Source organism: Mustela erminea, chromosome 7 (genome assembly GCF_009829155.1).
Source record: "Mustela erminea isolate mMusErm1 chromosome 7, mMusErm1.Pri, whole genome shotgun sequence".
Classification (NCBI taxonomy): Eukaryota; Metazoa; Chordata; class Mammalia; order Carnivora; family Mustelidae; genus Mustela; species Mustela erminea.
Window position 1 is genome coordinate 60990810 of NC_045620.1, and position 23107 is coordinate 61013916.

The 23107-nt window shown below is 39.0% G+C and overlaps 1 protein-coding gene across 8 annotated transcripts in view; it reads left to right on the forward strand.

Moving 5' to 3' along the window:
* AFF3 (AF4/FMR2 family member 3) overlaps window positions 1-23107 on the forward strand; it is a 516827-nt gene that overhangs the window by 54216 nt on the left and 439504 nt on the right. For 4 of the 8 annotated variants that reach the window (XM_032351821.1, XM_032351823.1, XM_032351824.1 and 1 more), the window contains exons 2-4: window positions 749-823; window positions 3119-3239; window positions 4261-5109. In XM_032351821.1, coding sequence (XP_032207712.1) covers window positions 749-823; window positions 3119-3239; window positions 4261-5109 — 1045 coding nt within the window. The remainder of the gene's footprint in view (window positions 1-748; window positions 824-3118; window positions 3240-4260; window positions 5110-23107) is intronic. The other 4 variants (XM_032351826.1, XM_032351827.1, XM_032351828.1 and 1 more) reach the window with 2 other exon arrangements.

Here is a 23107-nt window from a genome sequence, read left to right on the forward strand (position 1 = left end):
AGCTGCCTTCCAAGGAAGGAAAAGAGAAACCAAAGGGAAGGCATTGAAGAAGTACTGGCTCTCTCTTTGGGTTTCCTTTGCTCTATTCTGGAGAAGGTGGGGATGGTTGTCATTTTTGGTCTTTCTGGTTTCATCTGGTGGCATGGAGGGTACTGCAGGCACAAGCATCATGGCAATCCCATAAAAGATGACCAGTGCAGTTCTATTAGCAGGCTATATGTGGGTGGTCCTGGGGGTGTTCAGTCCTTCTTAGTATGAGAAGCTATAGTCTGGGTGTGAGGCAGAGCCTTGTTGGAGAGATTTAGCAGCAGGGGTGTGTATCTTGGAGTGCTTTTGGTTACCTTTAAGTGGATTGGGGAATGAGGCAGATTTAACTAAAGAAGAGCAGCTTTCCTCTCACCTCCAGCTTCCCCATATTTTGAAGTGATTCTTACTGTAACCCTGACCTTGAAAGTGTAGCAAGTCTAATAGCTGCCTAATTGATGATGGCTTTTAGTCTAATGCTAAACATCTTCACCACGGGGGGAAGTAGGTAGAGTTTATGAATTTGTTTTCATTGCTAAACTCTACATGGTTCCTCCTTTTTTGGTTACACCTCCTATTTGGACCTTGTTTGGACCCTGATGTCCTATGTCTTTCCCCTTGGCCTTTGGCAGAAGGGCTGACGAGCTCATCATGCACGTTCAGATACCAAGGGCTGATCAGGTTAAAGTGTTTCCCCTTCTTGTGGTGTCTACATTTCTTTCAGGGGTGAAGACATCTTAAACCAGAGGAATGACTCTCTAGTTGTGGAATTTCAGTCATCAGCCAGCAGATGCAGGAGGTACTATTTTGGGCATGGGGACCTCTCAGAAGCCCTGCAATCATCCTTAATGACCACCTGCCTGCTCCATGTCACATAAGGCCACTTCACGCATCACACCAGTTTTGTGTGTATGGTTGGTTTGACTTGCCCGAGGATAGCGAGCATGTTTGTGGAAATCTCTGTGCATGGAGTTCTGCACACTAGATGCTTCCCAGATGTCCGCATGTGTCGGAGAGGGGAAGAAAGGCAGTGCATGCAATGCAAGCTTATTTTTCTGACTGCAGATGCTGGTATTGGCCCCAAAGGGAGCAAGTTCATACTAAAACTCAAATCCACTTCTTGGTTAAAGCTCACTTCATGCCCATCCACAGCATGAGTTGTGTGTCATCAGAGCGGTCTCCATTTGAAATCCATGGAATGTTCATGAAAGATCTGGGGTTTCATACTGCAAATGTTCACAAGCAGGGCAGGACCTTTTTAGCCTCTTCATTTAGCCTCTTCTTTGAACTGGAAGACTGGTTCTGGGAATAAGACTGTCATTTTCATTTTCTGCCTCCCTTCTGCCAGTTGCCATCACCATAGCCACCCAGAGAATTCGTAGTGATGGCGATGTTGGAGCTGTGAGCCTCTCAGTTGGTAAGGCTGTGGCTGCAGCCTCGGTTTATGTCAAGGTCACTGGTTGGATTCCCCAATCTAATAACTTTGGGTAATGTACTAAAGATGAATTAAAATGCTAATAGGTGACATGTTCTGGGTATTTTAACATTGCCTAATCTTAAATTTAAATGAAATGCCTTAGGTGTTCTCACAGCCTCGCTGGAAGTGCATTTAGCATTGCCCCTTAGCGAGTTTAAAGTATATTCTGTCCACCCGGACAGAGCTAGAAGGATAAGCAGTATTTGTTTTATGATCATTTTATTTGTGTCCTCTACAGCTACATGACACGATATCCTCTCTTGTACTCAAGATAGCAATTTAGCTAAAACAAAACAAGATGAAACAGAATCTCACTCTTTTCATATGTTTCGGTGAACCCACAGCTCCTTTCATTATTAACAACATTTAAAAGCAATACATTGGAGTCTGGGCACCTATAGATCTTCCAAAGCCATTTTGTAGATTACCTTCATGTTTAAACCTTACAATGCCATTTAACATCCCTGTTTTATAATGAAGACACTGGGGTGCAGAGAGATGGTGTGGCTTTTCCATCATCATATTGCTGGTATGGGAGAATCACAGTCAGTAGGCAGCTGTCCTACCTCCCAGCTCAGGTGTCTATACAGTAGACCAGGTGGGAGCTCAAAGCAAAACAAGGTCACTTAAACCAAATGCTTCTGCTAGGAAATGAAGACAATGCTCATTCTAAGGGGCACGTCAGTTCTCCGCTGAAGCCAGATTTCTTTATATACTGAGCTGAAAAAACAAGTGTATTTCCTTCCTTCAGTAAACGGGTCACTTCCTTATTATTAGTTGAATTAGCCCTTTTATTTTCTCCTTATGAGGGGGAAGGAACATTATTTCTCTCTTAGTCCTCCCAGTTATCTGGTGTCTGGTCACTTCATAATTGTATTTTGGGAGAATAGATATTAATTTTCTTTAACAAAAAGGCTGAGATCCTTGATGACACACCATAATTCAATTTCCGTTCTCTCCCTGCGTTGCCTGCACCCCTTCCTCCTGGCACATTTTTCATAGTTAGGAGGAGTGATAGTGTCAAATATATCAGAAGGAAAAATTGATTCAGTAGTAGTTTGACGACTTGACTGATTAACAGAGATCAGAAGAAGGCTCATAACTGTGAAAACCATTGCAGCATGGAGTTTTAACAGCTCTTTAGGGAGCTAGTTAATGAAAGAATCACTACAGAAACAGCCATGCAAAAGAAAAAAAAGAAAGAAAGAAAGGCAAGAACAGGAGCATTCCCATATAACACTCAGAGGCTTTGTCATAAGGGGAAAATATGCTCATAATTTCTATTTACACTTTGCTGTAATTACCGTCTGCCTTAAGATTACTTTCAGTCTTCTCCTGTCAAAGTTGCTTAGATATTTCCTGTCTTACATATCAGGCAAAGTGGTCTAGTACTGGTTGGAACTTGCCCTAAGGGTATTTTTTTTGCTCCTGAAGAATGTGATTATCAGACACCCAAGCTCCTACTGCTTGATTATACTGGCTCTAATCTGATCCTTGTTCTCCCTATCACCGCCATTCGTCCATGACCCAGACTTCTGTGCTCAGGTGAATGTTCCACTGAGCTTAACCTTTAACTTTTTCCTATGTGGTTGTTCTCTTTTCTTTCTCCTGATGCAGTGTTTATGAACCAGACAGAAATGTGTTACGGAGGAAAGAACGAGAAAGAAGAAATCAGGAAACTCAGCAAGATGATGGCACGTTTAATTCGAGTTACTCCCTCTTCAGTGAACCTTACAAGGTAGATGGTTTTCCGTTGTTCATCTTCTCCCTCACTTGCACCTCTCCCCCTGTGATGGCAATCTCTCCTGGAAGAGTCGACCAACCAAACTTCAGTTGCTTTTCTGCCTGTTCAGCTCAGGAAGGCAGCTCAGCCACTCCAAATGAGGTCTTCTCCCACAAATCTTGGCATCCAGTTCACACGACTTGACTGCCTGTTCCTTCAGTAAAATGTAGCTTTTGCTTAATAATGAGAGCTGCTTGCTGTGATTTTTATCCATAGTATAGACTTCATTTCTGCATTGATTTTCAAAGCCAATGCCACTTGTAATTTTTTTTAAATCTACGCTATTAGGAAATAAAAAGAGGTTGGGTAACCTATTTGCCACACATGGGTCATGCTGCAGTCAGGCTACCTGATGGGGTAATGAGAAAAAAACTGCTGGATTGTTTCTCACTTACACCAAAGGCCAGAGATACAAGCTGTCTCCCAAAGCAAAAGGCCTGAGATTTCACTGAGGCCTGCACAGAACCTTGGGTAGTTTAGGCAGGTGGCTCCTTGCACATCAAGCCCTGTGTGCATTTTAAGTTGTATGCTGACTTCTTCTGCCTATCCCTCTGGGTTTCTGGCAAGAATCATTATATATTTAGAAATTGTCAGCAGAACAATTTGAGCCAAATTTGAATTTTCAAGAAAAGCTTCCAAAGGGACTATAAAAAAGAGAAGAAATCCCAATCCTGGAAAGCCTCAATCCCAACAGTTTTGCAAAGCTGTGGTGGTTGTTTCCCTGATATCCGTAGCGGCATCACACTGCCGCGGGTAGGTTTCCTTTTGATGCAGTCTGAGGCTCTTAACGGCTTCCTGGTCCTGGTGCGATGCAGTGTGGACAGACTTCAGAGATGGCGACTTTGATTTCATCTCCCAGCTCTCATTCTGAATGTGACAGTCCTGACTCTGTGAGCCATCAAGGTACCTCCCCGTGGTCTCCTGTGTTTCTCTTCTCTCTAACAACAGGGTGCTTGTTGTGTTTTTCTTTCTCCAGACGAACAAGGGGGATGAGCTCTCCAACAGGATCCAGAATACTTTAGGCAATTACGATGAAATGAAAGACTTTTTAACTGATAGATCTAATCAGAGTCATCTCGTGGGTGTTCCCAAACCTGGGGTTCCTCAGGCTCCTGTGAACAAGATCGATGAACATTTTGTTGCAGATTCAAGAGCTCAGACCCAGCCCTCATCTGTCTGTAGCACAGCTGCTTCCACACCAGCAGCTGTCCCCACGCAACAGAGTAAGAGGGGCACCATGGGCTGGCAGAAGGCTGGGCACCCGCCATCGGATGGCCAACAGAGAGCAAGTAAGCACGGACACAGATTGCTTGATTTGAACAGATCTGCTAACCCAAAGAACCATAATAAAAAACCTAACCAGTCTGTGTCGAGCCCCTCATCCTCATCTTCCTCTTCTTCTTCCTCTTCTTCTTCCTCTTCTTCTTCTTCCAACTCAGCACAACAAGGCTCTCTCAGGACCTTGCTTGGAGATGGTGTTGGCAGACAGCAGTCACGAGCCAAACAAGTGTGCAATGTAGAGGTGGGTCTTCAGACCCAGGAAAGGCCACCTGCTATGGCAGCCAAGCACAGCAGCAGCGGACACTGTGTTCAGAACTTTCCTCCATCCCTGGCTTCAAAACCCAGTCTGGTCCAGCAAAAACCCACCGCATATGTGCGGCCGATGGACGGCCAAGATCAGGCTCCTGATGAGTCTCCAAAACTTAAATCATCCACAGAAACCAGTGTGCACTGCACGTCGTACAGGGGAGTCCCAGCCACCAAGCCAGAGTCCGCCAGAGCCAAGACCAAGCTTTCCAAGTTCAGCATCCCCAAACAAGGAGAGGTGAGTCTCTTGTCAATGCCAACTACATACATCTGAGTAGTTCTCAGTGATGACTCGGCAGTTATAAATCCAGTGCCCATGTTTCTTAATTTTCAGTGTGTGAACGACTTCATGTGGTAGGATTTGTAGCCATTGCTAAAGGAGGTTATACACATAAATAATGATTTCTTAAAATACCAAATTGATTATCACCATTTTTTTTTTTTAAGTTCCAACATATTTGGTTATGTGTCTGTGTTCATGCGGGAAGGAATTTCCTTCAATACAGTTCAAGGGATTTGTGTGTGTGTGTGTGTGTGTGTGTGTGTGTGTGTGTGTGAATGGGTCAGTGTCGACATGGATATTATATATTAAGAGTAGAAGTATTGTAAAAAAAGAGGTTAATTTTTATGTAAAAGAGTTCAGAAGTTTAACATTTTTGTCAGTTTTGAAATGTTCCAAGACATAAAGGAAACCTTATAATGATTTTTAAAGTAATTGTTAAATGACTCAGTATTGAATATGGTGAATAGCCAAATGTATCAGATGGCTCATCCACGTTGTAATACCTAAAATTCAGGTTAATTGATGTTAATCAAGTAAGGACTCGCCTTGTCCTGTGAAAATAATCTTAGGTTATATGAAGAGAGTGAAATCTTTTAGTTCAGATTCTTGCATCTTAAATTTAATCTGAAGTGTTTATTTATTGCATTACAAAATGTGTAGACTAGATGTGTGGAATATGAGAACTCAAAAAGGCAAATCACATAATCACAGAGGAAGCAAAGAGTCTAGTCTACTTGAACAGTAAATCTTGATGGAAAATGAAGTCTTGTTTTAGAGAAGCACATTTCCTCCTATATTCCAAATTGATGGCACTTGTCAAGAGCATATGAAAAAGCATACATGCACATTTTTTGTTTGTTTGTTTTGCTGTGATGTGGTATACTAACCAACATAAAATGTGAATTCTAGAGCATTGGACTTAGGAACCATTCAGTTTCTTTTTCCTTTTTGACATACTCGGTTTTAAAGATGGAATAATACTGTGGATAGCATATTCTTTGTATCTTAATTTGGTTTAATGACCAAATAAAAACACAAATGACTTGATGTTTCTTGTTGGAGTCTGACAAGGCTGAACTTAATAATTTATGAGCTGAGCTCTCACCTCAGAAAGCACTGTGCACCAATTGGGAGATCAACATATTGCCCTTAGAGAAGATGTATTTTTTTAAATTCTGAGATGTTTACACAGGTTCTAATGAGGAAATTAAGTGACATGTACATCAGTAACTCCTTTTGATCATTCATTTATGATGGATCCCATAAAGTATTCCTAGGAATTAATAGAAGCAGCATATAATTTCTGCTAGCATTTGTGGTTTGTAAAGTTTGTGGGAAACGCGTATTAATATCCCCTTATAAAACTGAATTTATCAGGCCCTTTGATTTGTGTTATCATCATCAAATGACCTGGCAAATAAAACATGGCTTATCCTTGAACAGAGGTGGCTGTAACTACCAGAAATCCATTATAATTGTAATCCCAATTGATTCCTTGTTAAAATGATTTTTACGTGCCAGAGAAACTTCAAATTTATTAGGTAGTAATTCATTTATTTACTTTATAACCCAATGAGTTGATAACACCCTGGTTAAAAGCCAGTTTTTGATAACCAGTACAGCCTTATGCAGATAACAGTACAGTTTTCATTAGGCTTTTGGGTATGTCATTAATAACATGGACACTTTCAGGACGCCCTTCCAAGACCCCAGATTGGGAATGACACATTGTACTACGGTTCGGTAATCACAGAAAGAGGGAAATGCCTGGGATAGAGAGTCATACCAAGAAAAATTAGAGCTTTTATACAGGAAGTGTTTCATTTCCCCCATGTAATGACATTTAGCCTGTCCACTTGCTTCTTTCCTAATATTCTATACTGAATACGTTAAAGAGGCCAATCATGCATTGATAGAAAAGAGGTGAGAAGTGTTGCTTACAGAACAAAGTTTTAATTGGCAGATCTGCTTTTTGTTTTGTTTTGTTTTCTTGGTGTTTTTATTGTAGGGGAGATAATACAGTCCTTATTTTAGCAAAAAATTGCATATTATGGAAAATATGATAATGTATATTTTGCAGCACTTGTGTGTTGCTGTCTAGTCTATTATAATAAAAAAATGACTCTTTCCTAGTTAGCAGTAGGATAGTATCTATAAGTTATATTTCCTATCCTTCAGACTCAAAGAGTTTGTTTTTTTGTTTTTGTTTTTGTTTTAAGATTTTATTTATTTATTTGACAAAGAGAGATCACAAGTAGGCAGAGAGGCAGGCAGAGAGAGAGAGGGGGAAGCAGGCTCCCCACTGAGCAGAGAACCCGATGTGGGGCTCAATCCCAGGACCCCGGGATCATGACCTGAGCAGAGGCTTTAACCCACTGAGCCACCAGGCACCCCTCAAAGAGTTTTTTTGTTTGCTTGTTTGTTTTACAGTACTCCAAGAGATTAAAAAATATCTTTTGCAGGTATGTCACTCAATGTTTATAGGGCATCCCTATAAAATCCACAGTCATAGCAGAGAAACTGAAGAATTTTATCAGCTAATCAGGTTTTACTTTTTGAGGCTACATTTGCTTTTATTTTTTGGAGAGAATAAAACAAACATGGCAAATAAGAACTATTATTTTAATTATTATTTTATTATTTTTACTATTATTTTTTATAAATACAGATAGTACCTAGATGAAAATGTCCTCTTGATAGTACTGACATTAATTTCCAGTGAGGTAGGGAATGCATTTTTTTTAAGGGAAATTTACAGAGGCTGTGAACTAAAGGAACTTTTGTATGACTTGATTATAATTTCCCAGGACATTAGCTATAGAGCAAGATTTATGCCAGTGTAAAGGATTTGGGGGCTAGAAGGAAGTGTTGGGTAAAAATGATGTAAAGACAAAGGAGATGCAAATATAGCTGCATATGGCATTGTGGAGGTACAGTACTCATAAGAAATCAAATCAATGACTAAATGCAATGTGATAGGGGAAATTAAAAAAAAAAAACAAACTAAGACTTTTTCTGCCTGCAAGAAATTTTACATGAATTAAATAAATTAGACTCTAGCACTTAGCTTTTAATATACAGTTTCTCTCATGTGCAGTCCAAACTAAATTTAAAATTGTCCTCCTAGTCCTAGAAAATTTCCTCACTTTCATAATCCTTGTAGTAGAAAAATCTTTGTTATTTTAAAAAATTGAGACTTTATGAATCTCTTTTGCCTGATTTTAGACTTCATAAGTTCTTCATTCTTTTTCTTACAACATCTGCACTCTATCTGCTGCCATGGTGAATTATTTGTTATAATTCTTTAGTCTTCAATAATAGGTAATTAGTGTGGAAAAATTCAGTGCAATTTGATGTGGAAGTTAAAGACCTCAAGGGAGTTCTTTAACTGATACACCTGTCTCCTGGCTGGTTTTTCCCAGCTCAGTTTTGTGTTTAATGAAAAACATATTTTTGTTATTATAGCTGAGATTTTTATTCTTGATGCCATCCCTCATTAAGTGAGCCTTCCCTGGAGTGCCACTCGGAAGGGTGACTAGTGTTAGGTGTGAGACAGAGACATAAGAAATGACTGCAGATGCATTCTACAACATTCTAGGGTAGGGAACACTAAATCTTATTTCCAGTTGAAGCAAATTGTTTTTTGTTTCACATACACACACAAAATAATTGTTTTGCCCTCAACATGTAATTCAAGATCCAGGCACTGGGGACCATTAACCTAGTGGGGCAGTTACAAGTTTTGTGGGACCGAAAATGTATACCATCTTGGGGGTTTTCTTCAGGAAAAAAGGAGTAGAAAATTATCTTATACTTGAAATTTTTTCAAAAACAAGTATTAACTCATTGCTAGAGACCCTCCTGAGGCCTTAGAGGAATCTTCCCTTAAGAGGCCCTGGAGCTTATGCATCATTAACTTCATGCCATATCTGTCTTTGGCTCATGGAATAATAAGAAATTGTTATTGAAATGATAATTTTAGATTTGAAAAGAGAGCTTTATATTGGCCCCAAACTTAAAAATATGTATGTATATGCTAGGTGATATAGGAAGGCAGAAATGGGACAATTCTATAGAAAAGGCCCAATATACAGTGCTGTTGAGACAAAATATGGGAATATGGGTCTCATGGGCCATGAAGTCAGTTTGTTTGGCAAGTTTCAGCTTCAGTGGTACTCTAAAACATAACCCATTTTAGTTTCTGTTTGTTATTAATTTAATAAGTAGCGGTGATTTAAGATGGCTCTTGCAGAGGAGCTCTGATGGCTGAGAATAGAACAGACCTAAAAAGCCAGGGAAGGAAGGGAGGAAAGCAGGGCCTGCTGCTCTTAGTTTAGTCAGTGATAAGGAAGGAGACATGTGCATTTGAGTATCAATTAATAGACTGTATGTATATTAGGACTGTATGTATGTATATTCGTAGTGGTTGATAATTAATCCACAAGAACAGTGAAGCTGTTTTTTGGTTGATCAGAGTTTTATTTGTTAAAATAAGTAATTAAATAGTTTAAGGTGTATTGATTAATCAGCATATTTACGCCAGGCACTTAAAAATCACCATTTATACCATGAATATGAGCAGAAAGATAAAGCACCGTGATTCCACAAAATAGCTTCCTAGAAAAGCAATTAACTGATTTTTTCCCCCTAAGTTCACAGAAGATAAATGATGTAGGCTTCCTATTTCCTGTCACTCTTGGTTACCTTTGTATGAAAATGGATTTCTTCCAAATTAAAGTCGGCACCAGCCTGTCGGACGGGAAAGGCATCTGCAGAGCAATGTGTACATTACATATTCATGCCAGTCTAAATTTCTTAATTACATTTGAGATGTATAATGTTTTCAAATGGAAGTATGCTATCTGATTGCTCATTGATGAAACGAGGGTGTGTGGCCAGGCTGGAGGCTCGGTTTCCCTGTCTGTTGTGGTTTCATCCTCCCCATCATCATACCTCCGTCCCCCTTTACCCACTGCAGACTGAGGCCTCGTCCTGTGGGACAGCAGGGCTTAGTAACAGCACAGATGGTTACGCTCTGTGCTTCCTCCTTTCTCTGTAACGTAGGCCGTGCATTTTCTTAGTGAGGATGCGGGCAGCCTGCACCCATTAGACTTGGAAGAGTGAAGACCCACAACTTTGATCTCAGATACTGGATGAATGCACTTGTTTTCCATCCTACAGATGGGTCACTCTGAAGGTCATAATGAAGGCTGGCAAGTGGGAATGTTTCCAAATTTTTTGGTACTTTTATGTTCAGCTGGTGAGGCCCTAAAGGTAAAGCACTTAGCCACTTAAAAATAGCTTCTGTTTCCATAACCCTTTATTGAAAACTCTGAAGAAAGCGTATTAAAATGTGTCTTGTGTAAAGGTGTCCGTGTCCTTTTCCATCCCCTTTCCTCTCTGGGCTCCTTTAGTTCATATTATAAAACCACATTTTCTAGCCATGAGGTAGGAAACTACTCCCAGGGATGTAGGTGTTGAGAGTGAGACCCAGAGGGAGGCCATTAGAAAGCCCCACTTTACTTTCCCTGTGTATTTTCTCAATTCCCATAAAGTTTCCTCTCCCGGAAAGCATCTGGCCGGATTACGGGACTATTGGCCCTTAAACTGCAACCTTATGTGTGTTGACTCCAAACCTGGGGCTAATCAAGAGTCCAGGCCCTCTGTGTTTGGAGTCACTAGAAGAGACGTTATGTGATCCAAGAGCCTCATCCACCCTGGAAAAAACATCGCTGTACAGTCCAATGACAAAAGCTGCTTGTTCTGTATTTCACCCGTTCATGCAAACTTTCAGATACACAGACATACACAATGGCATGATGATGGCTCTGCCAGGGGCAGGTTCAAATCTTGGCTCTGCCACTCATTAGCCATGTGGCGGAGAGCAAGGAATTTGACTTCTCTGGGCCTCATTTCTTATGTGTGAAGAAAATGATAATATCTATGTGGCAGAGTTACCAGAAAGAGGAGTCAATCAGTGAGTTCAAGAATGTCATGTGCTTAGCACAGTGACATGTAGTAAGCATTCAGTAAATATTAGCTATATATTGTTACTCTTAACAATTTCTAATAGAAATACCTCTGAAACGACAAAAGTAAACAAGATAAAGAAGTGAGGATATTATTGGAAGTGGTTTTGTGTGTGTGTGTGTGGGTGTGTGTGTGTATGACCTAGAGAGAGAGAGGTGGGAAGAAAAAGAAAAATGAAATTCTGAAAGTTCTTTTTTGTTTATTTGTTGGAAATAATGGAAATCTTGGAGACTGGGATTATCCTGGATTAATAGAGCAAAGGCTGAGTGACATGATTCTCCCTTATTTAATGCTTAGTCCCCTCCCGAGATTTTATTGCCAAGCCTGGGATCAAATGTTCTCTCTTTCTGTGGGCTTTCCTGAGCTATTTTTACCTGTAGTAGAACATACCACATTTGAGCTTTATTTCCAGTTAAATGAAATATAAAGTCAACAAAATATGGAATAAGGAAAAGTGTTAAAATTTTCAGGAAGTAAGTATTTAGAATGACTCATTGAAACTGATCTCTTTGAAGCCACACGGTATTAAATAACATGTTTAACTGGGCCGAGCAGAAGACTCACTTACTACCTGATTAACCAGCATTAGCAGTGCCTTTATAGAGGAGAGTGCAGGGTCCCTGCTGCTACTCACACATTCCATCCTGTAGTTGCACATGCGACAAGCCTTCTGCGGCCACCCCTGGACAGAGCAGTTTTTTATTTTGGCCAAAGGTCAGGCTTTAGGATCAACAGACACTTGCATGAAGGGTACTGACTGGGACCTATCTCTGCATAATTGGCCTGATTTTAGAACAGAATGAGGAGTGTGTTTTCGGGAGCTAGATTGTCTGACTTGGACTCTTAGTCCCTTGGCTCACCAGATGACCCTGTGTCTCAGTGGAATCATGATTGTACCTTTATTGTGCTAGGACTGCCGTGAAAAAGTACCACAAATTGGTTGGCTTAACACAACAGAAATTATCTCACAGTTCTGGAGGCCAGAGCCCTGAAATCAAGTTGTAGGTAGGGTTGGTCTCTTCGGAGGGTTGTGAGGGAGAATCTGTCCTGGCCCTCCTTCCCTGGCTTGAAGATGGCTGTCTTCTCCCTGCATCTTTACATTGTTTTCCATCTACGTGTACGTGTGCCTACATTTCCTCTTTTTTGTAAGGACATCAGTCATTCCAGATTAGAGCACTCCCCCAAATGACTTCGTTGTTAACTTGATTAACTCCATAAAGACCCTATCTGTATCTAAAATTTAAAATTGTGAGGGACACAATTCAATATAACAGTACCTGATAGCATTTGATAGCATTTTTTATGACTACTTAATAGATGTACAGTGCTTAGAATAGTGTGCCTGGTACATAGTTAGCACTTACAAATCCATAACAATAATAACCTGTGATTATTATTATAATTATTTATATAGTTCTCTTTACTTCACATTTAATTTCTAATGTGCTCAGCCCTGGATGGTTTTAGGACTCAGAATCTGGAAATTGAGGTGAGGTGATGAATTTCACTAGACTATGAATGCAGTAAAAACAAGGATTTTGTTTTGTTTTTTACTGCTTTGTTTACTGAAGCGTCCTTAACTATACCTGGCACATAGTTTGTGCTCAGTAGGTATTTGTTGAATTAGTTAATTAACTTAAGGCTATGGGGTGAAGGAAGTCACTCTCCTCCAACCACTGACCTCCTGTCCTTGGGGCCTCAGTAATTCCTGCCAAACCTTTTATGAGAAGAGAAAAGCCAAACACTTCCAACATATAATTTATAGCTGCTGTTACAAAGAGAAATGGGAACCATATTTACTGATGTATGTAAACATAGCCCATGTAAAATAAACCAGAGAGATATATGCTGGCCTGAGAAGCAAAAGCCTAAGTCAGCAGTGGCTCTGCCGAGGATGTTATGTGCTCTGCCTCTTTTTCCTTGCTCTCCTTTGTTTGGTTGTTGTGAGCAGGAGCCCTGGCCTGGGGGCGGTGTGTACGGTGCTGTGAATGTGCTGCAAGCAGATGCTTCTCTTCTCCGGCCACATGATGTGAGCTGTAGCACAGGGATGTGGGAATAAGGAGCGTGAGGAGAGGAAAAGGGGACAGTGTTGGGGGAGACCACATTTTCAGACTTCCTGCCCTGTGAATTAAGTTTTAGTGGATTTAAAATAGCCTGGTGTACATGGAGCTCTTAGAGGTACTCCGTGATGACAATGGATACTGATTCCCAGAATGGCCCTTTATCCCTATATGTCATCTTGTGCTTCATGGATCTTGTGCTTCATGGATCTTGTGCTTCATGGATCTTGTTTCTGTCATGATTCCTATTCCACTTATTCATGGTAATGTTTTATTTCATAACCTATACAAACATAATTCATATATTTACTCAGAGCTCTATTTATTTGTTGTCTGGGAGACATATCCTTCAGAAACATTGCCGGTTACATAGCATTTGGGTCCACATAGCCAGAGGCATGCCTTTAATACACAGTAAATGTTTGACTCCTTATCTGTGTGACAGAAGGCTAAGGAGTAGAAAATAGAAAAATGTGTGCATTCCGTTTTTGATCTGCATAAGCCCTGGAAACAAATATTGATCAGCCGCTCCCCACCCCCCCATTCTTGGATGTCTTGACAGTCTCACAGAGAGAGAGAGCATGGGTGATGGAAGGTCTCCTCCAGACCTCCTGCGTTTGACTCCCCTCTGTGACATCCCTAGTGAGGCTCCTCCTGTGTTCAGCTCCCATAGCTAAGAGGGAACTTCCTACCTCCTTTGGGCAGCTCTCACCCTTGCTTATGCTGACCTACAAATCAACCTTCTAGTAACTTGAACTTCTTAGCTGCCAGTGTGCCCACTGGGATTTCACATTGCTAACTATTTCATTTGTGTTTGTGTTTTATTATCAGTTCCTATGGGTTTGGTCCTCTGGACAATGCCTCCCTCAGGGTCACTCCACCCTTTCCCAATGGCATCAGAGTAGCTTAAATACAAGTTTTCAGAGGAGCATTCCTTGCTTCAGCATTGCGTGTCTCACTTGCTCCTTTATCATTTTGGTTTTTACCCTTTTATGATTTGTGATAAATATTATGGAAAAGAGTAAACGTGACTGGGTTCACACCCGTAAAGGAGTGCAGACAGGTTTGAAAGATAGGGAGCAGGTTGCACTATTAAAAAGGTTAGTTAAGGGGCTCCTGGGTGGCTCAGTCAGTTAAGTGTTTGCCTTCAGCTCAGTCATGATCCCAGAGTCCCAGGATTGGGCTCCACATAGGGCTTCCTACTCAGCAGGGAGCCTGCTTTTCCCTCTGCCCCTCACCCTGCTTGTGCTCTCTCTCTCTTTCTCCCTCTTTCTCAAGTGCGCTCTCTCTCTCTCTCTCTCTCAAATTAATAAATAAATGAAGTCTTTTAGAAAAAAGTTAAAATAATCCTCATTAAGAAAGTGAGATTTGAGCAAGAAGAAGGTGAGGCAAGATTAGCAGGAAGGTATCTGGACAAAGAAGGAGTTAGCTGGAGTAGAGTGGATAGCTCAGCAAAGGCCCAAGTGAGAACATACCTCCTCACCCTGTGACACCAACAGGACAGGGCGCTGGTGCAGAATACACAAGGAGGAAGGAGGCAGGAGAGGAGCCCACATCACATAAGTCCTTTAGGCCCCAGCAAGGATCTTGGTGTTACTGTGAGTGAGAAGGGGGAGCCCTTGAGGAGTTCTGAGCACAGTGTCATGGTCTGACTTGGGTATTACAAGGATTGATCTGGCCATCAGTGTTGCGAATAAACCATGATGGGACAGAGGTGGAAGCAGGAGATCACTTGGCAGATTATTCCCTAATCTGGGGGAGAGGTGATAGCAGTTATGGGAATTAGGGGATAGCAAAGATAATGAGAAGGCTGGATTCTGGATATATTTTGGAGGAGAGTCGGTAAGAATTGACTGGTTGGGTGACAGATGGAGAGGAATTGAGGACAAATTTTTGACTTCTACCTTTGACCGAAAGGTAGAAGCTGGTTTCAGCTGAGATGGGAAAAATGATATATGAAGCAGGTCTTTGAAGAGAAGAGCAGGAATTCATTTAAGCTTATTGAGTTTGGGGTGTCCAAGTGGACCTGATGAGTACACATGCACATTGGAGCCACAAATGTGGAATTTGGTAGAGAAGGAAATATATATCTGGGCTGGAAGGTATAGATTTGGAAGTGGTCAGCATATGTGTGGTAATTCCTTGAGGCTGGATATGGTCACTCAGGGAGTGAGTGTAGCTAAAAAACAGGGCTGAGACCTTATGCATCCCTACATCAGGGGATTACTGAGAAGGGGCCAGCAAAGGAGACAGAAAAGAAGGGATCAGTCAGTAGGAAGAAATCAGTACTGTGTCTAGGAGACATGAGGAGAGAGGTATCAAGAAGAGAAGGGAATTACCGATTTCAATTCTGCTGATGATGGATTTAGTAACATGAAATTCATCAGTTACTTCAAAGAGTGTTTTGTGGGCCCAAGTCTGAGTTTAAGAGAAAATCAAGAGGAGGAATTAAAGACATTACATATAGACAGTTCTTTCTAGAAGTTTTGCAGCAAGGGGCAGGAAAGATTTTTGAGAGTAATATGTCTTCATTATAAAAATTCAGGTAAGATTAAGAACGTAAAGGAGAAAAACTCACAGTTCCTGCAGTCTGGAAATAGTCACAATTAACATTTTGGTGTGGATTCTTCTGGTTTTTTTCTATACTTAGACCTTCTTTACTGAATCAGGATGAAGCTATCATATATAGTTATTTTCCCAATTATTCTCCTTGCATGATATAACCACTTTGCCATGTCACTGAACAGTCTTTGGCAACATTCACTCTATGGTCTTTGCATCTCATTTAGTTGAGAGTTTCAGTAGTTTTTATCCTATGCAGATACCATAATTTATTACAGAATCCTTTTGTTAGGCATTTAAGCTGTTTTCAGTTTCTTTGCACTATTGTAAATTACCAAGTTATGAGTTTTTTAATATTAAGAAAGTGCACCTTTAAAAAATATACTGTAAGCAGTTCTCCCAGTTCCTTGATTAACTTTTGCTTATAATGTAGAAATTAAATTTTGTATCTTTCTTCCTTTTTAATTATGGTTAAAAAGGCTATTTCCATAGATACGTTAAAAAGTTAAATGTAATGTATAAAACCATAAAGGAACTAGATGAAAAGTTAGCCATCTGGAATTTATTTTAATATAAGGTAAGCCTTCACTTACTTGTTTATTTTTCCCCACAGTCATATTCCAGCATAAGTGATGACTCAGTCTGCCTTTTCTTTATAATTCAGTATGAAAAAAAGATAAATACTCCATCTTTGTGGAATTGTGAGGTAGCTGCAGGTGGGGATCTTACAGTGTAATTTCTTGAGAGACTGGAAATCTTAAATCAAAATGCTGTAGCCTTTCTTCAAGAGCCTGGCCTAAGTTATGCGACTTCCACAGTCTGCTCCAACCATCAAAGAGTTTCCTTTCTTTTAAGTTCCTATAGGGTCCATGCGTGTTATATTACCGTGTATTATTATTTGCTGTTTTGCCTGTCTAGTGTCACAAATACATTGGAATCACCTTGAGCACAGGCCCCGCTTCTCATCTGTTTGTGCCATTATTAGAAGAGGGTTCTATTAGATTCAGTACTTAATTATCTTGTCCCTGAGGTTTGGACTTTGAGTTTTTACACCTGAAAAACAAGGACAAATATGCTATAACTGGTTTGAATGATGTTAGGTAGATCAGTGACAGAAATAAAGACTAGAATGAAATGCAAGTATAGCATATAATCTGACCCAGGCATCATCCCCATCTACCTACGAGACCGCTTGCTGTTTCCTATGCATGCCATTTCCTTTCATAAGTTCCTGGCTTGGCTTATGCCTGGAGTACTACTCTTTCCCAGTTTGCCTGCCAGGTTCCTCCTTCAGGTCCAGTTCCTCTTATAAAAAATGATAATAATATTTAGAAATTATAAAGTCACCACCCAGAATTGATTGTTATTAATGTATTGGCATGTTTGCTTTCCATCTTATTCTTCATATTTTTCTGCTTACCTACTCATTGTTTTTGTTAACATGTTATATGCTTTTTCAAATTATCTAAATAATGAAGAAAAAACAAATTTAAAAATCAAGTCAAATCCTACCATCCAGAAAAAAATTCCACAAATATAAAATGAATTTCATTCCAGACAACATTTTTTCTTTTTTCACCTCTCTCTCTTCTTATATTTCTTTAGTTTCACCAAATTTGAAGATTCTCTTGGGCTTCAATATATATATTCTTCAAATATGCTCATCCTGTTACTTCTTGAAAATGGTTTGCTCTGTCTGTTTGAATACCTAAAGAATTATTTCTTTAAACTTCTGCAGCTTAATCAAAATATGTCTCAATATTGAGCATTTCTTGAAACATAAATTGCTCTTTCAATTTTTCCAGATTAGTACATTCTTTCAGTTCAGGGAGTTTTGTTTTGATTTGGTTTGTTTGTTTGTTTTGTTTTTATTAAGTGTTTACACACATTGTTTGCACACACTCTTCTTGATTTACCTCTCAAGGAATTACTCTTGTAATTACTCATCTTTGTCTTTCTTATCTATTAGTTTCATTCTAATTGCTTTGACCTGTATTTTTTTTCACCTGTATTCACTACTGTTTTCCTAAGCCTTTCCTGCAGGTTGATGATCAATTCTTGATACCTATTCTATTTCTTACTATGTTGATTATTTATTTATTTATTATTTATTTTATTAACAAAAACTTGTGCTGCCGCGATTACTTTTTTTTTTTTAAAGATTTTATTTATTTATTTGACAGAGAGAAATCATAAGTAGGCAGAGAGGCAGGCAGAGAGAGAGGAGGAAGCAGGCTCCCTGCTGAGCAGAGAGCCCGATGCGGGACTTGATACATTGAGATCATGACCTGAGCCAAAGGCAGCAGCTTAACCCACTGAGCCACCCAGGCGCCGCACCCCCCCGCGATTACTTAAGTCATTCTCTTCTAAGAATTTGTACAGTTTTACTTCTCACTTTAATTTTATTATTTGTAAAATTAGTTTATTGTTCTAATTCAGGGTTTTATTTTTCATGAGAAAGTTAGAGATCAGGCTTTTCTTCTCTTTTACTATATAATTTTGGATCTTCCAATTAATGGACATTTTCTAGTACCAAAATTCTCAGAAGAAAAAAGAAGTATGAACATGGTGCTGTTTCATGTGATGGATTCTAAAAACAGCAACTTAAAAACAAGATAAAAGCTTATTTTTCTTAAATTATAGATCTGAGGTGGAATGGTGGTTCTGGTCTGTGACATCCTGTCATGGACTTAGGTTCCTTTCATTCTATAGCTCTACCATCTGTAAGAGTGCTACACTTGTCCACCTGATCCAAGATGGCCCAGGTTCCTTTTGAGCCCTCAGGAAGAGGAAAGGGAAGGGGGAAGGCATATCTTGTTCTTCAAAGTTTCAACCTAGAAGGACCACAGACGATTTTCCCTCACATCTCATTGATCTCAATTAGTTACCTGGCTGTCTTAGCTTCGGGGAAGGCTGAGAAATCCATCCAGACTTTATGCTGGGTCACTATGTGTTCAGATAATTTTTTTTTGTGGATAAAGGCATGAATAGATATTAGGGGAAAAAAGCAGCCTCTGCCCTGTCGTACTTATTACTTTATATCAGTGGTTATTTAAGGGTTTGTCTCATGGTTTTTGTGAGCCTTTCAAAAGAAGGAATCCTTTTCTCCATCCTCATTTCCCCAGTTCCCGAGTCCCACATATAATAAGTTGTTCAATAGTTTTTTGTTAGATAGTTGTTTTTGAATTAAAATGACACAATCCATATAATTTTTTGAATTTCTGGATGAATGGGGTCTATAAACTCATAAAGTGTTCTTGGAACATTATAGAAATTTTTGACAAAGAGGACAGGGCTCCCTATTATATTATTCTAGTTTGATAATTGTCCCCGAAATCAATGATAGCTACAAAGTATATGAATTTGATTGAAGTAAGTATAAATATCACCAGTAATATAGGCTCTTCTTACTCAATATGAAAATGTCTTTGGATAATAAGTGGATTCCTATCTAAATTCATGAGTTTTCTTATGACATTTGGGTTAAGCCTGAAATGGATTAATCTTTTTCTGATAAAGTTTCATAAGCTGTGATTTCTCTGGTGACCACACTTAATTAGATATTAAATAAACTGCTTATCTTTATACCAACAGGTTTTATGACAGCATTTTTTTCCTGAGCTGTATTTCACAGATTAAGTAGCTAGCAGTAGTAAAAAATAAAATAAATTTTTTTGGTAACCATAATATCCTTAGATTAGAAATTAAAACATGCCCACTTTTTAAATGAAAAATAAATATCCAAGCTTAGATTTAAAGAACAGAAATGGTAAGATAGTTTAAATATATATACATTCAGTGCAAGTAAATTCACGTTGTTTTTCTAAGTACTATTTTACCCCTAGAAATTGGCTTTTTTTTTTTTTTTTTTTTGTAGTGGAAAAAATTCCATTTAATCTGCAAAGGCTGAAACATTTTTGTGATAAGGCTCTGAAGGTTTTAATTAAAAACTTGAATTTTCTTTCTTTCCTTTTTTTAATGCTAGACATTATAGTAAGGTTCTCCAATTCCAGTATACCAATGACATCCTTACCTGTTTTTCCCCCAAGTGTTGGTGTGAAGAGGAGAGACTTGCAGTTCTTGTGGATGCTAATTTAATCTGCTGTTTTAGCAACTGGAACACCACAGAGATTGATTTGGAAACACCAGATGACCTTTTGTACAGATCAGAGCAGCAGACTTTCTGAGTTGCCTTCAGTACTGAGATCCAAAAGGAAAAAAAGATCAGCAGTTGTCAGATTGCCTAAAGGCATAAATTCTATAACAGGTTTAATTTTTCTCAGTTCTATTCTGTTTCCTAGAGCACAGCAAAGTTTTAAAAGAGACTGTTTCACTCTCCAGAAGTTTCTTTAGTTCCATCAAATTGAAAGTGAAATGATTTTTACTTTTCTTTGTCAGTCCCTTCACCTTCCCCAGTGTACTTCAAGTGAAGGAGGCACAGGGATAGTGAGTAGCGTAACCTTGCTGGGGCAAAAGCTGATGACTGAACTGGTTGACTGGGCTTCATCTGAATTCCTGGCTCAGACTTAGCTGGCATGTATCTCACTCAGATTTGGTATCTTCAGACCTTGGTGGTTAAAGGTTAAAGAGCATCCAGACTGTGGTGGTTTTTTGTTTTTTGTTTTTTTTACTGAATGCTTTCTGGGTATTTTTATTTTAATGGTTTAAACTCAGGTCGACCGCAATAACATGGTTCCACGTTATTACTGGAACTTGATGTGCTGGGATCATCTTGGACTCTCTTTCTTTATCCATACCATCATATCTTGTTGATTTTTTTGTTTTTTTACAAGTCTCTCATACCCTTCTAAATCTTAGTGCTACTTTCTTATTTAACTTTCACTTTGTTACTAGCTTTTCTAGCTTTTGAACGTTCATCTTGTCAACATCTCTTTAACAAGCTCTGAGTAGCACTGTCTGGTTAATTAACCTAAAGATCCAGTTCACCTCTTTCTCACCATCTGAAAATGGTGGACAGCTCCCTATTCCTTGTAGGATATGGAACATTTTATGGACAATAGTACGTTAAGGTAATTTGACTTCATAATGCCTTTAAAATTTTTTAACTGTGATGAAAAACACATAGCCTAAAATTTGCCATCTTAACCATTTTTTAAGTACACAGTTCAGGAGTGTGAAATACATTCATGCTGTTCTGCAGCAATATTTTATAATTCTTGAAGGTTTTATTCCCCTCAGTACTGAAGAAAAATGTAGATTCTGTTAAATCTAACATAGATTTTAAAGGATTCTATATTTGAAGGCTTAAGAACTTTATGCCAATCAACTGAAATAATGATGTGCAATTAAGTGGCGGTCGCTGTAGTCTTCCTTGACTTCAGTTATGATTGTGCTACTCAATTTTCCTTTCTCTGGTGTATCAAAAGAACAAGGATGAGCTTCACTCATGTTTGGCCCTTAGTAACTTTTGTTGATTGGCTATGTGGGTTGATAAGACCATTGTTAATATGGTCTTTTCTTGACCATCTTTCCAAGAATAAAGGGTAGTTTCATGATGTTCTTTTCAATGAAACACAGTTCAACTACATCAAGAAAAAATGGCTAATATTGTTAACAGTCTTCCATCATAGCAATTAAAATGAAAAAGAGAACATGTGAAAGTTGGAAAATGCTTTTCTAATATCTGTTAATGATCTTATTTGAGTGAATTACTTGATTTCATTTGCATTCTTACATGCCTTAGAAACAAATAAAATGAAAGAGAAAGTTGGATTTTGAACCAATTTTTAAATAGTGGGCTAGTTGCAAATAGAACAACTCGCTGCAAGTCTTTGGTCAATTCTCTGAATCTCTCTGGACTTCAGGTGTATTTAATTAGACTCTGTTCCAAAGATTTTGATTCCTTTACATGATGTACCAGTGACCAAAGTAATAATATAAAACAGTGTCAGGCTTAGCACTATATTTTGTTTCTGGATAATGCAAAACAGAACCTTTTACATTACAATAAAACCTTAAGATTATAATAAATTACAATAAAATCCCTTAAGATTATAGTATAAAAAATGTCACATAAGAGATCAATTAACTTTGCATTTTACACACTGAATTGTTGGTATTCTGGATTCTTACTCTTTTTGCCCTATGCATTTTCCCCAGAGTTGGGAGGAGGATGCTTTATCCATTCCAATGACTTCCTAGACCATCTGTATGATTACAATTATCTATCTCTGGTCCTAGCCTTCCTTCTAAGCTGAAAGCCATATTTCTAACTGCTTGCTTTCTTTTTCTTCTTAATTTTTTTTTTTTTTTCATTTGAGTATAGTTGACACACAATCTTGTCTTAGTTCCAGGTATGCACCGTAACAGTGCTTCAACTTCTCTATACATTATGCTGTGCTCACTAACTGCTTTCTCAGTATGCCCCTATAGATGTTTTTGTAGGCACCCCATACTTAAAATGACCAGTACTGATATTGCCTTTCTGCAGAGCAGACTTGTTTGAAATTCTGTGTCTTGGTTAAAGGAGCACCTTCCCCTGGGTCTCTAGGTTAGAACCTTTGAAGTCATTCTCATTTGCTATGTTTCTATAATTCTACCTTTATTCTATCATGAATCACTTTTAATCTGAGATAGCCTCTTGTGTGGAGTGGCCATCCCTGTGTTTTGTCACCTCTTGGAGTTTTGCTATGAAGCTCTTTCAAATTTAGTGCAACATCCACATCATTACCAGACATGAACTGCTAAAAAAAAATATTTTGCTAATGAAGAGGAAATGAAAAGGAACAAATAAATCTGATCATGTTACATTCTTGCTCCAATAGTTTCTTTGTCCCCCCCACTTTCCTAGAGCAGCATTTTACCAAATGTATATTATGAATCTCTGAAAGGACCCTATAGGATGTAGCATTTTCTAAACTTACTTGATCTAAAAGCATTTCGTTCTTTTGGTGTGTGTGTGTGTGTGTGTGTGTGTGTGTGTTTTCCCCCCAAAGTGACTGAGGGAATTGGTATTCTGAGAAACATATGCTAGAAAATACCCATTTAGAGCTAAAACAAAACAAAACAAAACCTAACACTTAGACCTAGCATACAGCCTTGCCGATCTTATATCAGCTTACCCCTCTAGCTTTAACCTCATGACACTCAAGAGCCAGGTTTCCTACTCTTTAGCTACCCTGAACTTGATGGCTGTGTTCCCACCCCCAACCCCCTACACAACATGCACCTTCCTGCCTTTATTCTTTTACCATCGGTTTTTCCTTAGCAGACATCTACTCACCCCCATCAAGGTGACTGTCACTGAAGCTCTTGATCATCTCCTCTGTGAAACCTCTGCT